General features: G+C 41.3%; 1 protein-coding gene and 1 long non-coding RNA gene across 4 annotated transcripts in view; both read right to left on the bottom strand.

Annotated features, from left to right (window-relative positions):
* Window positions 1-18,565, bottom strand: part of LOC115536915 (B-cell receptor CD22-like) — a 132,093-nt gene that overhangs the window by 93,038 nt on the left and 20,490 nt on the right. For all 3 annotated transcript variants that reach the window (XM_030348384.1, XM_030348383.1, XM_030348391.1), the window contains exons 3-6: window positions 14,240-14,620; window positions 13,861-14,079; window positions 12,766-13,137; window positions 12,428-12,646 (exon numbers count right to left, since the gene is read on the bottom strand). In XM_030348384.1, coding sequence (XP_030204244.1) covers window positions 12,428-12,646; window positions 12,766-13,137; window positions 13,861-14,079; window positions 14,240-14,620 — 1,191 coding nt within the window. The remainder of the gene's footprint in view (window positions 1-12,427; window positions 12,647-12,765; window positions 13,138-13,860; window positions 14,080-14,239; window positions 14,621-18,565) is intronic.
* LOC115536931 (uncharacterized) lies at window positions 1,450-11,465 on the bottom strand. The gene is made up of 4 exons (XR_003974740.1): window positions 11,246-11,465; window positions 10,882-10,942; window positions 2,074-2,204; window positions 1,450-1,919 (listed from the first exon to the last, which is right to left on the bottom strand). It is a non-coding gene; the product is annotated as an uncharacterized LOC115536931 (long non-coding RNA).

Genomic DNA, 18,565 nt, shown 5'->3' on the forward strand with positions numbered 1-18,565 from the left:
TTCGGCACATTGTCGTTTGTGGGTATTCTATGAATTAGTGCTCCTTTCCATGATTCAGGAACACGTCTGTTAATGAGACAAGTCCTGAAGATCGGTAATAGTGTTTCTTTCCAAATGCACACTGTGGCATCCCGCCCCGTAAGCCTCGGCCCGGACCAGCCGGAGGGTTGGTCCTGGATGGCGTGTACCGCCGTCACCCACCAGACGGCGACCGAGAGCAGCCCTTTCGCCTCCCCAATCAGCGTGATTGGGGGACTGGCCGGTGATTGGCCGAAAGCCGAGGAGGCAGTATAAAAGGACTGACATTTGGACATCACGGCACGCACGGGAGAGCTAGGAAGGAGGTAGCGCTCGGGTCCACGAGCAGCTAGGGGCCCACGGAGGCCCTAGAGACCGCGTCTCCACCGAGAGTGCCTTGTTTGTTTGATTGTATATAATAAATGCCTGGGATGGCGTTAACCCTCGATAAACGTGTCGTTTGTACCGGTAACCCGGCTCATTCGAGGAGCGGGTTGCCACAACACACACACACACACACACACACACACACACAAAACCAGACTCACACCCATTAATCTTCTGGCCTGCTGATCCTAACGCACACACCTGGAGGCAGCTGAACACACACACACTCTACCACTACCACACACACACACACACACACACACACACACACACACACACACACACACACACACACACACACACACACACACACAAAATAGTGTGTGATGTCTGGTTACTTGAGTCTTACTTCTCAGAGGGTTGCTATCCCCAGGATGTGGGACAGCACAACTCCAGAGAACAACACTCATGTGTTGCTCAGTGAATGATAATCTTTCTTTTAACAATCGTTTCCTTCTTTTTTTTTTCACAGACAACTTCCATCATCGGACAATCATACAGTAAAACCATCCTCCATCCCTCCCTCCATCTCTCCCTCCCTCCACATTAAAAAAAAACACTGAAAATACCTGCAGTAAACAACCAGAAGAACAGGAGCACGAGTGCTTTCCGAATCAGTTATGCTATTATGGGAAGAAATCAGATACAATTTAACAAATTACCAAGTCATTTCCAGCATTGAATTTTGATCAAGTTGGTATGGAGTATGAAAAATATAAATAAAAAGTTGGGCTTATTTTTATCAGATTTTTGTACCACATTTGTTCTATGGATCGTTATATGCTTGATTACTAAAAATTGCATGAAAGATCCCTTATCTTACTAAACAGACATATTTTCACAGTGATGGTGGGACCTGAGTAGAACGAATTGTATTGCTCTTATCACAGCTACAGTCTCAAAGGGCTTCACTTGCCCACATTATAGGATTCTAAATACTGCCTAAACCTATTAAACTCATATCTAAACATCTACATAATGTAGAAGTGTGTGTTACGACTAGACCTACCTCAGGAGAACGTGACAATAGATGGAGTCAACCCATTAAAAGTAGTCATTTATTAAAAAAAGCGTTGAAATCAAAAAATATCAGAATGAGGCATGAAAAACATTTTTATGTTAATGTAAGCATCACATAAGGTCGAAGGTCCAATGAGATTGGATACTTTCATTTTCACGTTGATTGATTACCGTAATATATATATAATTGATTAATATAGCACAGTAATGGTAATGAAATCACAGGATCACCATACTCAAATATTAATATTACCATTAATAAAATGCAAAGATCCCATATTTATGATAGAAAAGTAGAAAACAGTGGAAAACAGCCTTAGGATGTTCAGCAAACAATCAGCCATCCTATTGTCCTGTTTCAACTGGATGAATCAGACACTATGCTCAGTAACACCATTTAAATCCTGCTGCCGCTGCTGGTTCACACTCTGGGGTGTTTATTTGACGGTGCTTACAACTCTGAGGTTCCTCCCATCTCCGTCTGGTCCTGGTCCCTGAAAGAAAACAGAGGAGATATGAACTTCAGTCTCCCTGTAAAGCAGATCCATTAAGTTACAAAACATAGAGTCTATGTTGACCACAGAGTAAAGGACCTCATCTGTGTGATCTGATTTGACACAGGAGCAAGCCAATCAGTGAGGCACGTACTGGTTGTCTGAGGAGGTGTGGATGATGGCACAGTGATGGCCATCCTGCTCTTTTATTGGTTCTCTCTGTGCTGCAGGCGCCAAGCGATTGGTCAGAGCTGAGACGTTTTCATACACAGGAACAGGATGTAGCTGATGGAGAGTGAGGACAGAAGAACATTTAAAAAAGCACTTCAAACTTCCTGAACACAGTCATGAAGGTCATGTGTTTCTGGTTCATTAAGAGACATTTGGTGGTGCCTATTGGTCCCACCTTGCTTCATAGCAAACATCCCTTTGTCATGTCGTGACTCTTAAATCAGAGACAAGTATATTGAATTCCACTGAAATCTATCAGTGGAAAAGCGCAGATGACCTGACCATGTTGCTGATGCACCATGGCAATGTGGCACAGCAAGCAACCAGGAGCTGTTCTATTAATAATATCATACATATGGTTTAGCTTCAGCTGGTTCACATGACGTGCCACTGAAAGAGACTGCCAAGTTTAAACTCCTGGGATCCTATGTGTGTTCTTGGAAAGGCATTTAAGATGTATCTGATTACATTGTTACATTGTTTTGCACTCAATTTTTTAGTTTCTGTGATAAAACAGTATACCAGCGCCCTGCTTCCCGAAAGCATCGTTAGCCTAAGTGGATTGTGTAGCGCGTCGTACGAGCATAGTATAGTTTTCACAACGTTTCCCGAAAGCATCGTTGGTAACGAATGTCATGAAAAGGCTCATAGCTAACGAGGACTCCAGGGTTACTCGTAGGATGCTTAGAGCATCGTTAGCCTACTATAGCCTCAGTGGCGTCACCAGCGGACATTCCGTGTATTGGATGCGTTTTATTAAAACCCATCCAATACCACGGAATGCCCAGCTGGTGCAATTTCGCAACCAAAGACAGTGGTTACCGTTGATATATTACTCCTAGATTACTGATTTAAACAGCAAAGATAGAGACATGTTAGAAGTCAACAACACCATAATTTATTGCAGCAATTTAAAATTCCAAAAATACTTGCGCAGCCAAAAATGTATTAATCAAACGCCACGTCACAAGGCATATAATAAAATCAAATGATTACATTGCTCTTGTGTGGGAGGTCGCTTGGAGCGGCACTTGCTGTCTCCCTCTGATTTTAATTCAACCATCGTGGTTAAAATATCCTCATATTGATCAATGACAGAAGACATAGGCTACTGTAGACATGCATCATGCTGAGACCAGCGGGTGTCGGAGAATTTCTGCAGGCGTTTTTTGTTGCAATTGTTTGCATCAAGCACTGTATGGGCTTCGGTGAGGCTGTGATGGAGTTGATTATTTATTGGACCGTGTCTAGACACTAACGAACATCCCTGACCATAGTTAATTGCGTTTGTGTTCTATACTCAGACGTGAACTCATTATTGCATGCAGGTGTCTTCATTCATAAAAAAATTCAAACATTCGGGAGTATGCAATAATACAAATTATTCTAAAGAGGTCTAGCCTCCGCGCGCAGCTCAGCCTTCTCCAGTGAACCAAAGCCCGTGCCGTGGCGTTTTGCAAATCCCATACCAAATTGATGTACTTACTGTCCAATGCCACTCGGTGGGTCTGGAAATCATTGGCTGGAGTTTTTCGAGCCCTGCCCGTTCCACAGATGATTGACTCGTTTAATTTGTCAGTACTTCTAACTCAGTGGCTGTAAGTGGGTTATGATAAGGATTTCAAGTAATTTTGCAAAAATTGCCAAAAAAGAGAATTCCATACCCAACCTTTAACGAGGAGTTTCAGGAAACGCTCCATAGAAATCACGATGGTTCGCAAGATCCATCGTGAGAATGATCGTACTAGCGAAGATCCATCGTTATCGGGAAACGAGGCCCAGGCTTGGCATGCACAATCATTATGGCACTGAATAAAGGCTAAAAGCAACAGTTCTCTAACTCTTGATTAAATTATTAAGAGTGGCAACAGAAGAATGCTAACCAGGTCACCAGATAATCATTGGTAACCCTTCCTTTTACAGTCCCCTAATTACTAGGTATTTACCCAGTACATGCATGGTAAATCATAGTGTATTACTGGGTAATTACCACTGGTAATAAGAAGGTAAATACAGAGGTAGTTACCCAGCAAATACATGATAAATCATAGTGTATTACTGGGTAATTACCACTGGTAATAAGAAGGTAAATACAGAGGAATTATCCGGTAAATTATAGTGTATTACTGTGTAATTACCACTGGTAATAAGAAGGTAAATACAGAGGAATTACAGCTGATGTACTAAGTAAAACCTCCACTATTACCCATCAACTCAACTAAGTAGCGTGTAGTTGTAACTGTTTTAGGTTGGTAATAACTCCGATATTGTGTACTTCCTAGGAAATTAGGCAACCAATTCTTATAAACACCTATTATCCAAGGTTTATGTTGTTAACAGCCCAAGTTTAATGATGTACTATCTAGAAATTAGCATAGTGCTTTCCAATAAAATACTTTTTCTTAGTTATTATTCGTAGCTGCACCCATTTAGAAAGGGTTTATTCGACTTACCACTTTGGAATTACTTACCTGGTAACAACCTCTGCAGGAACAGTTTTCCTCTAATGTTATGGTACATCTTCTTAAATACTGGGTACAAAGCCGTTTGTTTCCATGGTATTACCATATAATTTATAATAGATACATTCCATTATCCATGCAGTCAAGACAAACTTGTACCATGTACGTTCTGCGACATTACCAAGTAAAACACACCAATTTACCCAGTAATTAAGCTGAAACTGTACTGTAAAAGGAAGCCTCGTTTATTTCCATGGTATTACCAGGTTCTTACCATATAATTTGTAATACATTATTCCCTTTTCCATGCAGTCAACACAAACTTGTACCATGTACGTTCTGCGACGTTACCAAGTAAAACACGACAATTTACCCAGTAATTAAGCTGAAACTGTACTGTAAAAGGAAGCCTCGTTTGTTTCCATGGTACTACCAGGTTCTTACCATATAATTTGTAATACATTATTCCCTTTTCCATGCAGTCAACACAAACTTGTACCATGTACGTTCTGCGACGTTACCAAGTAAAACACGACAATTTACCCAGTATTTAAGCTGAAACTGTACTGTAAAAGGAAGCCTCGTTTGTTTCCATGGTATTACCAGGTTCTTACCATATAATTTGTAATACATTATTCCCTTTTCCATGCAGTCAACACAAACTTGTACCATGTACGTTCTGCGACGTTACCAAGTAAAACACGACAATTTACCCAGTAATTAAGCTGAAACTGTACTGTAAAAGGAAGCCTCGTTTATTTCCATGGTATTACCAGGTTCTTACCATATAATTTGTAATACATTATTCCCTTTTCCATGCAGTCAACACAAACTTGTACCATGTACGTTCTGCGACGTTACCAAGTAAAACACGACAATTTACCCAGTAATTAAGCTGAAACTGTACTGTAAAAGGAAGCCTCGTTTGTTTCCATGGTACTACCAGGTTCTTACCATATAATTTGTAATACATTATTCCCTTTTCCATGCAGTCAACACAAACTTGTACCATGTACGTTCTGCGACGTTACCAAGTAAAACACGACAATTTACCCAGTATTTAAGCTGAAACTGTACTGTAAAAGGAAGCCTCGTTTGTTTCCATGGTATTACCAGGTTCTTACCATATAATTTGTAATACATTATTCCCTTTTCCATGCAGTCAACACAAACTTGTACCATGTACGTTCTGCAACGTTACCAAGTAAAACACGACAATTTACCCAGTAATTAAGCTGAAACTGTGCTGTAAAAGGAAGCCTCGTTTGTTTCCATGGTATTACCAGGTTCTTACCATATAATTTGTAATACATTATTCAGACCTGCAAACTCCTCAGAGGAAAAAAGGTGACAGTGTCACGGGGGGATTTTTTTTTTATTGTAATATACAAATGACACTAGTCTGAGCGTGACTTAACAAAACTCAGCATACTTTATCAAAAATAAATGTCAAAACATCCTTGAGGCTTATAAAAAATATTATATTTACAACTGTCACAATTTTTTTATTATTATTTTTACCTATTATTGGAGAGACAAAAAACAATTATTATTCTGTGAAGTTGATGAATTGTCACTTTTAGGTTTTCTACCCAGTTACCAAAAAAAGAAACACTTGGAATAGTATGCGCTGTGGCAAGCACATGGTTTGCATGTGTGTTACTTCGAAGGCAAAAAAAATCTAAAATACAAGAAAACACAAAAACCTACATTCAACCAGTGGGGTATGGCCCCTGACTTCTCTGAGGGAGGGGGTAGCTACCTCCAGGTACCCTCTCCATGCCAGGGCGCCCTGAATTTATGTTTATTAACAGCTCCTCCACCGGGGTCAAGACAATTTGAGGGCCAGATCCAGTCTGCCAACTGTCGGCCTTTTCACGATTGGCTTAAAAAAATTGCTTATTTCAATTTATACCAATACGATGGTGGGAAAAGCTTACCAGTTTGTATGTTTTTTATACTTCATTTTTATACTTGATCCGCTGACCGCTTGGAAGCCATCGGAGTACATATTTTTTTAGAAGAAAGGGGTTATGTGGTAGGATCTTTAAGAATGCTTAACTGGGATATTTATATATTCATGGCTCAAATATTAACGATCATGCTTTTGACGTGTAACTAATGCATTGACGCGGTCAGCGATCCGCTGCCAGGCTTTGGTTCTCCGGGTTGCAGAGGCTTTAGCGTTCCCTTTTCCGGGTTGCAGAGGCTTTAGCGTTCCCGTGATAATGTCCTTCTCGTCGTCATAGCTCCCCAGGAGAACCTGAAGTTCCATTTCATTGAAATAAGCGGCCCGTTTCGCCATTTCGATCAGGGTTTCCATGATCCATACATCACGTCTTTTTAGGTTTGGCGGTGACGCGCACAACCCTTACCCTGTGTTAACCAACCCCGAGTTGGTTGAACTAATGCATAACCGCTGCTGTGGAACCGAAAACTCTGGGTTAGTCGGCACTGGGTAAATTAACCTAGAGTTCAGCGTTGACTTGTTAAACCTCCGTTCGTGGAACACCCTTCTAGACGAGTGTTTCGCAATCTCTCTTGCGTTGTATGGCCGCATGCATGCGGATGCGCATGCGCGGTAGCCAGGTGACCTCCTCATCCAATGGCGAGCTCAGTTGGCGCTGTGTGCTTCAAAATTCCGATTGGCCCAGAGAAATGTCAATTATATGAAAGATTCTGAAGCAAGTGCTGAGATTCCGATTGGCCCAGAGAAATGTCAATTATAAGAATGATCCAATAATTGTTCGCAATTCTGGACATCAACATAAGTGCAATACATTACGGGCTTAGTATGTTGAGGACGGTTTAGGACGGCGTATCGCGAAAATCACAAACACATGTTGTCGCCATCGATGTCTGTGCAACAACGTCATTTACGTTCTGGCTGCTACCTGTTTTAGGGACCGTCAACAAGTTACACTCACCGACTGGTGGCAGAGACGTTACCATGGAATTGTTTCTGGAAATAAATCATGTAAAATAACATAAAAATCACTAAAAAATACATTTTGTCACCTGATTGTAGTAGTAGTTGCCAATGGTGGGCTGCTACTTACTGCAGGTAACTTTGCTAATATATTGCATTATTGTTAAACGGGATGCAATTAATAATTTCAAATATAGTTTAGTCGATTTTTGTCGAATATCAAACTATTAACTGCATTATGATTAAATATATTGCAATATATTTGTGTGATTAATTTCCTCAAACAATTCCATGGCAACGTCTCTGCCACCAGTCGGTGAGTTAACTTGCTGACGGTCCCTAAAACAGGTAGCAGCCAGAACGTAAATGACGTTGTTGCACAGACATCGATGGCGCCAACATGTGTTTGTGATTTTTCGCGATACGGTGTCCTAAACCGTCCTCAACATACTAAGCCCGTAATGTATTGCATTTATGTTGATGAATCCGATTGGGTGGTAAACCGAATATCCGGCGAATATCAAACCAGAGGCTAAATTGCACCTGTTGAGGTGGCATGCTCCGGTAGAGCTGCTCTTTAGCATCGCGCTAACCGGGGCTAACAGAGCCTGTCTCTTCCCGTCCTATTAACTGTACTTATGGGAGAGAGCCCGATTAAATCCGGATATTTTAATAAATTGGGTGTTATAGGTTTTAAACAACATGTCCGAGTTATTTGAATGACAGAAGCTCCGCTAGCTCGATGCTAAAGTACTAACCGGAGCTAACAGCCTGTCTCCTCCCGTCCTATTAACTGTATTTATGGCTATGCCTTTTTCTCTTTTCAATATGACCAAACACTGGCCAGAGGATCAGCATCCTTTTTTAACTAATAAACAAAATAATCTTTGAGTTCTACATGTTCTAGAAATGTTCATTAATTGACAGTCCTAATGTTTATTTTCTTGTCTTCTGATTCTTTATTACAGTATGGAAGGGGAGATTTGGAGGTACCTGGTCAGGTCTTGGTCAGCCTTCAAATCCCAGATGTGGAGACTGCAGGGATACCTCACAGAGAAGACACTAAAGAGTCATCTCTCATTCATCGAGTGGACTCATTGGTTTGCGAATGACCACAAAGATGCTCCCATAGGCAGATTGCTGCATGGCATTCACCGCTTATTCAAATTGAAGAGGTTGAAGCAGTCTTCCTTGTGGTCACTTGCCATAACAATGTCATGTGTTTTATGAAAACAGCATCAGTAACATTTACCAAATTATATGGTAAGAACCTGGTAATACCATGGAAACAAACGAGGCTTCCTTTTACAGTACAGTTTCAGCTTAATTACTGGGTAAATTGTCGTGTTTTACTTGGTAACGTCGCAGAACGTACATGGTACATGTTTGTGTTGACTGCATGGATAATGGAATCTATTATAAATGATATGGTAAGAACCTGGTAATACCATGGAAACAAACGGCTTTGTACCCAGTATTTAAGAAGATGTACCATGACACTAGAGGAAAACTGTTCCTGCAGAGGTTGTTACCAGGTAAGTAATTCCATAGTGGTAAATCGAATAAACCCTTTCTAAATGGATGTAGCTATGAATAATAACTAAGAAAAAGTATTTTATTGGAAAGCACTATGCTAATTCCTAGATACATCATTAAATTTGGGCTGTTACCAACATAAACCTTGGATAATAGGTGTTTATAAGAATTGGTTGCCTAATTTCCTAGGAAGTACACAATATCTGAGTTATTACCAACCTAAAACAGTTACAACTACACGCTACTTAGTTGAGTTGATGGGTAATAGTGGAGGTTTTACTTAGTACTTCAGCATTAATTCCTCTGTATTTACCTTCTTATTACCAGTGGTAATTACACAGTAATACACTATAATTTACCGGATAATTCCTCTGTATTTACCTTCTTATTACCAGTGGTAATTACCCAGTAATACACTATGATTTACCATGTATTTACCGGGTAACTACCTAGTAATTAGGGGACTGTAAAAGGAAGGGTTACCTAATCATTTGTTGATTGTCGCTCCAAGATAAGGGACATTAGGTTTGGATGTGATGCTACTTCTTCCAGGATCTTACTCTTGCAAGTTCCTTTAAGTTGTGCTTCAGGCCAAACTAAATGGATTCTGTTGTACCATGATGTAGAGACAGCTGTAGAGGCCAGTTCCTTCTCTAGTGTGTCCTGAATCTTACTGAATCCTTCCCTGTTACCAGTAAGGCTTCCGCATAAAGAAGCAACTTGACCTCAACTGCCCTTTCATAACATTGACATGAATCAAATACAAAACAGGGCCCAGGATTTATCCCAGGGGGAGCCCACAAGTCAACTATCTGGCCACTGATACAATCCCTCCGACCTGGCCCACCATCATCTATCCGTCAAATACCATTTAAACCTCTCTATTGATGTGACCCTTTGCCAAACAAAATGGTGCTGTCTCCTGTATCAAAAGCTTTGAGTAGATCTAACAGGACCATTCCAGTGTAATTTTCTCTGATGCTTTCCATCTTTATATCATAATAAACAAGTTGAATGTGACATGTGTCTGTGTAATGTGTCTTCTTGAACCAGACTGTAGACAGATAGTCTGTGCTTCCTGTGCTGTCTCGCTTTCCAGGTCAAAACTCCCAAAGATAGAGGGACCATTATTTCCAGAGCTAAATGCCAACTCTGAGACAAAGGCAAAGCCACAGCAGTGAAGTGTTGAAGCGATGAGATGAAATACAATCAGTTTTTAAACTGATTTTTATCGCTGTTTAAATAGATCATCTTGAAGTTAATTTGCTTCAGCACTTTCCTTAGTCTTTGGGGTTCACAAAAATGTTCATTAACAGCGTTTTTTTAAAAGCACGCTTAGCTTTAGCTTGCCTGATTTCTAAGGTTCTTTACTGATCGTTATTATTGCACGTTTTTAAATGTCGAGTTAATGTATCAAGAACTAACCAAAAAATATTTGAAAATAACCCATGCTATATCTACATCGTCACAATTTAATTCACCTGACCAATCCTGCTCCCTTCATGTGCGAATAAATCACACTTTTGTGGAACGTTTCAGAAAACACATTATGCACATATCGGATTTGCCGTACGAAAGAAAATAGCTTAGCTTGTGATCTCTAAAGCCAATGTTTAAAACACCTGACATTTACCTGATCCAATCATAAAATCCATAAATGATGCTCTATTCCATTGGTTCTCAAACTGTGTTACAGGTACAACTAGTGGAACGCGTGCGCCATTCAGTGGTACGCAAAGGAATTCATTCTGTTAGTCTTAGTAAAGGATGGGTTAGTATTAATAAATGGCTTCCTGTGTCTCACCTCCTCCACGGTATCTGGCCTTCCTCCCCGTCCACATGCTTTACTGGAGGCCCTCTTTCTTCTAGAGAAGAGAACAGAAAGATGAAGAAGCAACAGCAGAAGTGAAGGAATGGAAAACAAGAAAGAGAGAATATCTCACCTCATGCAGAGGAAGACGAGGAGGAGTACGGTGGCCAGTAAGACAACAATGCCTCTCACAGCTACTGTTGTTGTCCATGATGATGATGTCGTCAGTGAAACATCAGTCGTTTTCAAACACTGAATACAAACTACAACATAAATAGGCCAATGTTTAACTGTGTGCCTGTGTTGAATGTGTGTGTGTGTGTGTGTGTGTGTGTGTGTTTTCAAAATGACCAATTACCTTTAATTAACAGAAAGGTGGAATTATGAAGTCCGATTGCATTATGGGCTTGGCAGTAATAGTTTCCTCCAAGCTCAGATGTGATGTTAGTGATGGCGTAGTTCTGTCCTGATGCTTTCATTGAGTCTTCATGTTCCCTGAACCAGGTGTAGTTAGCAGCTGGGTTGGCATCACTGCTGCAGCTCAGGGTCACTGAACTGCCCTCCTCTATTTCACCAGATGGACTCACGGTCACTGAGGGGGTCCTTGGAGCGTCTGTTAACAGTTACATTTCATTAATCATATTCATTAATCATTAATACCGGCAGTTTGAGTCCATCTACCGATAGAGGGAGGAATGTATTTAGGCTATGTATTTAGGCTATGTATGTGTGTGTGTGTGTGTGTGTGTGTGTGTGTGTGTGTGTGTGTGTGTGTGTGTGTGTGTGTGTGTGTGTGTGTGTGTGTCTATGTATGTATAATGTATGTAAGTATGTATGTATATATATTTACGTTTAGGGCATTTAGTAGACGCTTTTATCCAAAGCGACTTACAATAAGTACATTTGTCATAAGTAGTGAAACAATATATCGCTGTCGGTACAGTAAAGATGTTCATAGAACCAAGTACCAACACTCGCTAGGCTAACAGATTCCCCGTACACAGCAGTGATAGCAGCTACTACAGATGCTACACATATGTATGACCTCTGTATATCTCTAGGACTGTTCACCTGATCTACTTCACACTTGCCGTGCGTATTGCTGAGAGCTGAGGATGTGCAGTGTTGACTTATTTGGACACACGACACGTTCAACATTAACACACTTTGAGCTAAACTGTGCAGCAGTGGGGCGGGGCTTCAGGGCTCAGCATTTCACTTGGTCACGGTACTTGGATGCTGGATACACAACCGTTATATTAGTCTAACAATAACTAGAAGTGTCTCTGTATGTCTGCATGTCCTTTATCAACTTCTCTTTTCGTGTTACACAGGAAGTGTCGTGTCGAGGGTGAAGTATTTTAAAGGAGTGACGTTGGATAGAGCTGCTAGCGGCAACACAGGAGGCCAAGCGATCGGCCAGTTCAGCAGAGGCTCGTTTTGAACGGGCTCTGCACTAGTTCATGGTAACATGTAGTTCTCTACCCTAAAGGGTCCATCACATCTGGTATCATGTCAGTGTACGGTGGAGGGGACTTACACACTAAAGGAGAGCGGAAACCTTCGTATCCTTCAACAGCACATGAATAGCTCCCTTCAGACTGAATGTAGGCCCTGTAGTTCACTCCCTGTCCTACATTCTGTCCATTCCTGAACCAGATGTAGGGAGGGTCACCAGCTGGATCACACATACTGTGACACTCCAGGTCTGTCCAGGTAGGATTGGTAGGGTGAGGAAAGGACACCTTCACCTGGAGATCTGGGTGTGAGAACAAGTTACAAACAATTATAAAAAAAAATGTACAATAAGAAAACACGCACGCGCACACACACACACACACACACACACACACACACATTAGACTCATCATAGTTTACCTGTTACAGATAACTTCACTCCAGGGTCACCAGTATATTCCCTGCCTGGTAGGTTTGTTGTGAACCTAAACTTGTAGACAGCAGAGTCACTCTGTCTCAGGTCTTTGATTCTCAGGGTACATGTTCCATGACATCTGGACCCGGTACAGCTGACCTCTCCACGGCTGAATTCAACACGACCTGTATCGTGTTCCAGATCAACTGGCTGATACTTGTCTCCTTTAGTAAACCACAGTGTTCTGACTGTGTTAGGGAGGTACTGTACGTCGTCAGGGTATTCATAAGTGCAGCTGATGTCAACCGTTGCTCCTCTTAAAGCACAGACATTACTAGATGAGTAAGTAACCGTCCATTCACCATTACCCTGAAGCACTGTGAAAAAAGAAACACATCTCATTGAGAATGAACAAGACACAGAGGTTCACCTGATGAACAGACCAGAAGATACATAAAGAGATGGAGGCTGGTGGGTGGAGATGGAAACTACAGATACATGCTGACCACTGAGCTGTGAGGGGTAGCCAGGGGGCTATGGAGTTCAACCCCCCCCCCCCCCCCCCCCTGAAATGCAAAATATATTATAGTACACTAACTGAATAACATACACTAACATTTATTGAATTATGGTAGTGTTTAGTCTCTGTGTTTAGTGTCTGTAGGCCTCAGCCCTTATGCTTCTGTTTGAGCGAATTACTTGAATATGGAGTAAAGGAGGGGAGGAGAGGAGACAAGGATAGGATTAAAACGTCAACCATTGCTCCTCTTATAGTGCAGACATTACTAGATGAGTAATTTACTGTCCAGTCACCATTACCCTGAAGCACTGGTAAAAAACAAACACACCTCATTGAGAATCATACAGAATTCTCAATTAGAAAATAATCAATACCAAAGCAATAAAAATAATAAATGAGCATCTGTCGAGAAAGCTGTAAGCAACAATACGAGAGCTTAAGCAATCGGACCGTTCAGACCAGGCCCGTTTTGAACGGGCTCTGCACTAGTACACAGTAACATGTAGTTCTGTACCCTAAAAGGTATTCTGCATCTGGTGTCATCAGTGTAGCATATCAGTGTACTGTGGAGGGGACTTACACACTAAAGGAGACCCGAGTTGTTCGTATCCTTCAACAGCACATGAATAGCTTCCTTCAGACTTAAAGTAGTCCCTTGACTTCACTACCCGTCTTACGTTCTGTCCATTCCTGAACCAGGTGTAGCGAGGGTCACCACCTAGATCACACATACTGTGACACTCCAGCTCTGCCCAGGTAGGACTGATAGGGTCAAGAAAGGACACCTTCACCTGGAGGTCTGGGTTGAAGAACAAGTTATACATAATTATTCTAAATAATTAAGATAACAAATAACACAAACTTTATAAAACCGCCACAGACACACAAACAATAAAAACACACAGATAAACAATAACACACCCACACACACACTGCACTCATTGGTAATCTAATTTTACCTGTTACAGATAACGTCACTCCAGGGTCCCCAGTATATTCCCCATCTGGTTGTTTTTTTGTGAAGCTAAACCTGTAGACATCAGAGTCACTCTGTCGCAGGTCTTTGATTCTCAGGGTACATGTTCCATGACATCTGGACCTGGTACATCTGACCTCTCCACAGCTGGATTCAACATGAACTCTGTAGTCTGTATCGTGTTCCAGATCAACTGGCTGATACGTGTCTCCTTTTGTCAACCACAGTGTTCTGACTGTGTTAGGGCGGTACTGTACGTTGTCAGGGTATTCATAAGTGCAGCTGATGGCAACCGTTGCTCCTCTTAAAGCACAGACATTACTAGATGAGTACGTAACTCTCCAGTCATCATTACCCTGAAGCACTGTGAAAAAACAAACACATCTTATTGAGGACGAACAAGACACAGAGGTTCACCTGATGAACAGACCAGAAGATACATGAAGAGATTCAAAATTCAAAAAACCTTTATTTGTCCCCAGGGGGCAATTAAGGGCACATAGCAGCAGCATTACAAAGTACAGGGCCATGTCCAAACAAAAAACAAACGAAAACACAGCATTGCTACCTGGCAGACAATACACACAAGCACAGGTGTCTACAAATACACACATTTATATAAATATGTATAAAATATGCAAAGTGCATGTTTATAAATGGAGAACTGACTCTTAAAAGTGTAAAATGTGTCAAATATGACATAAATATAAAGTGCAATCAGTTAATAAATACCATAGATGGAGGCTGGTGGGTGGAGATGGAAACTACAGATACATGCTGACCACTGAGCTGGGGTGGAGGGGGGGGGGTTAGTGTGTGTTATCACTAACTGAATAACACACACTAACAGTTCATGAAACAGGTTAGTGTTATGGTCTGAGTAAGGTGTGGATCCATGTGCGGAAAGAAGAGGCAGCAGGCAGCCATGTGTTTGTAAAAACAAAATGACTTATTTGGGGAAGTAAGTACAAACACAGTACAAAAAACTGACTTTTTGCAAGAAATTGAAGGTAAGAATAGTGTCTCAAATACACTATTCTTAAAAGTCTAAACTAGGATCCGGCAAAATACAACACGACAAACGAAGATACAGCAGGGAGTGAGGGGAGCAAAGGGAATGAATAGGCATTGACAACCTAAGCACTGCGGATGATTAGTCCATGATTGTATGGTGCCCGGTAAGTATACCACCGTGCTAGGATGTGGTAGAGCACCTATAGGTCGCTGCAGCCCCAATGCGTAACAGGGTAGTGGAGGCTACTGTGCTTAGTCTCTGGAGGCCTCGGCCCTAAAGTCTGTGTACTTCTTTTGTGGCAATGTGACCATAAGCTTTGTCATTACTCAGATGTAGAGACAAGGAATGTAGAGGAGAAGAGGTGAGGAGAGGAGAAGAGGAAAGGATTGGAGACATGGAGAGGAAGAGGGAATAGTGGTGAGAGAAGGAAGAGAGAGGAGTAGAGACGAGTAGAAGGAGAGGAGAGCATGAGAGAGGTAAGGAGATGGCCTGCATTGTCTACCTTATCAGTGGATCTGAATTCTAACATTGCAGCAGAATTCATGTCTAAATCATCATTAATAGAATAAATAGGGGTAAAACAGTAGCTTTCGATATTTAACTTGTTTCAAAAGTCGAAAATTAACTAATCTAACCCCATAATGTATATCGTTCAGGATCGTCTAGCAACCAGGAAAGTATTGTTATCTTAAAAGCAGTACCTTAAATTCAAGAGGCTGGATACAACCTGCAACTGGTATTTTACAATGACTGAAACATATAAAGTGGACCGTTCTCTATTCTCGTGGTCTGTTTAACCAAACACAGCGTTCTAGATGGTGATTCTTTAATGTTCTGTTTACTACTATTCCATCCCCATGCTGTGGTTTCACCCTCTCCTCGTTCCAGTTGCTTGGTTGTCATGTTATTGAAACAGTTATATGTTAACGATGTAAATGAACCAACCTGGTACTGACAGAAGGAAAGCTAGAAATCCTCTTGCTGCTGATCTATTCATAGTGAGTCCTCTCCTCTCTCACTATGTTGTTCTGGGAGATATTTAAACACACCAGAATGAAGAAACAAATAAACAATTAAAAACGACATACCAGCAAAACTCTATGAATAAGATTCATTAACCATAGCAATGCAAGTTACAAGTTAGTGTAGAGGAGGAAGCTGGTCTGACTTCTAGTCTGTGGTTCCAGTTCATGCAGTTAGCTGAAAAGACACCAAACAGCATTGAAAGACTTCCTTCCTCTTCACACTATGATTCACAGAAGAAGCAAAAGAAGCCTGGTAACAACTGGGCGTATCAAAGAATCACCTTTTTAGACCACAATGAACGGTACAAAGTTGTTTCTTGTTTGAACTTCTGCTTTTTTATAATATTGTTATTATTCTTGTGTCCTTCTGCTCCTTACTCACACATACGCAGGCAGGCAGGTAAACATGTATACACGTACACACACACACACGCTTGCACCATGGTTTTTCATAGTTTTCCCTTTTGTCAAGTCTGTTGTGAGTCTTACTTCTCAAATGCTAGCCCCAACACTCATGTGTTCACCTATGATTTGATGATTTTCTTTTTAAACAATACTTTCTCCTTTATTTTCACAAAGACAATTTGTATCATCAGACCATCATACAGTAAAGCATCCTCAAAACCCTCCCTAATTTCCTCCCTCCCTCCACATTGTTCAGGATAAAAAACGAATTTGTGGTGAATAGAAAATGTTTTCGGAGTCAAGAAGCTCCATAAGCATCTGTGGAGCAAGCGGGACAGCCAACCGGCCAGTTATATATAGTTATGCAATATATATGTCAAGCAATGAAATAAAGTCAAGAAACTACAACATCGTTTGGGGTTCCAGGTCATCATGCAGTTAGCTGAACAAAATAAATGTAAAGAACAAAGAAAAAGCATCAGAATTATCATGGCATGGAAGTCTGTTTTTTTATTGATAATGTAAGCATTACGTAAGATTACCTCTTAAAACTCCAATGTGATAGGATACTTTCATATTCATGTTATCATTTGATTAATATAGCGCAATAATGGAAATGACCATCACAGGATCACCAAACTCAAAAAATACAATTAAGAAAATGCAAAGATCCCACATTAATGATAGAGAAGTATAAAACTGCATTATACTGCACAGGAAACAAAGTGCAGTAGGATATGCAGCAAACAATCAGCCAACGTATTGTCCTGTTTCACCTGAATGAATGAGACACTATACTGAGTCCCACTATTTAAATCCTGCTGCCGCTACTGGTTCGCACTCTGGGGTGTTGATTTGACGGCGCTTACAACTTGGAGGTTCCTCCCATCTCTGTCTGGACCTGGTCCCTGAAAGAGGACAGAGGAGATATGAACTTCAGCCTCCCTGTAAAGCAGATCCATTGGGTTGATTACGTCCTTAAAGAGTCTATTTTGACCACAGAGTAAAGGACCTCATCTGTGTGGTCTGATTGGACACGGGAGCCAGCCAACCAGCGAGGGACTTCCTGGTTCTCTGAGAGAGAGGTGTGGATGATGGCAGAGTGATGGTCATCCTGCTCTTCTATTGGTTCTCTCTGTGCTGCAGGAGCCAAGTGATTGGTCCGAGCTGAGACGTTTTCATACACAGGAACAGGAAGTAGCTGATGGGGAGTGAGGACAGAAGAGAACATTTAGAAAACACTTCCTGAATGCAGTCCTGGAGGTCATGTGTTTCTGGTTCATCAAGAGACCCTTGGTGCTGACTAGGGGTCCCAGCATGCAGGCTGCTGTGGGCCTCACTTGAAGTCCTTCCTGCAACGTTTCCCCCAACTGTTGGGCTTTTGTCCTTTAACAACATCGTCATTTGCTTCTTTAAAACCAGATTAGACATCAATCATTTCCATCTTCTCATTCTGCACACTGGCAAAAGTACCTCAAGATAATAGTTTTTCCTCCAGATCTCACCCTAGCTCTCATCCTGAATCAACCTTTTCAAAAACAAACTTTTTTCACAAACAAACTTTGTCAAGTTTCTATTCTCAGATGACCCCACCATTGTTTTGAGAGTTGGTTTTCAGAGTTGGTTGGGCCGCATTTGGGCGCGTTGGTTGGGTCCGCACGAAAAAGTTTCCCCAAAGGAATATGTAGCCGAAACAGCCGCATGGTAGATCCATAGATCTGGTAGGTCAGATGGTTTTCCACATCAGCTGAGCTACGATGCTGTCCATGATGCTGAAATGGCAAATGCGGCCCAACCATCTCTGCTTTCGGATATTTTGTTTATTTCCAATAGCCTAGGCCAGAGTCCTGCACGGGTACATTTT

This window comes from Gadus morhua, chromosome 23, assembly GCF_902167405.1.
Source record: "Gadus morhua chromosome 23, gadMor3.0, whole genome shotgun sequence".
NCBI lineage: Eukaryota > Metazoa > Chordata > Actinopteri > Gadiformes > Gadidae > Gadus > Gadus morhua.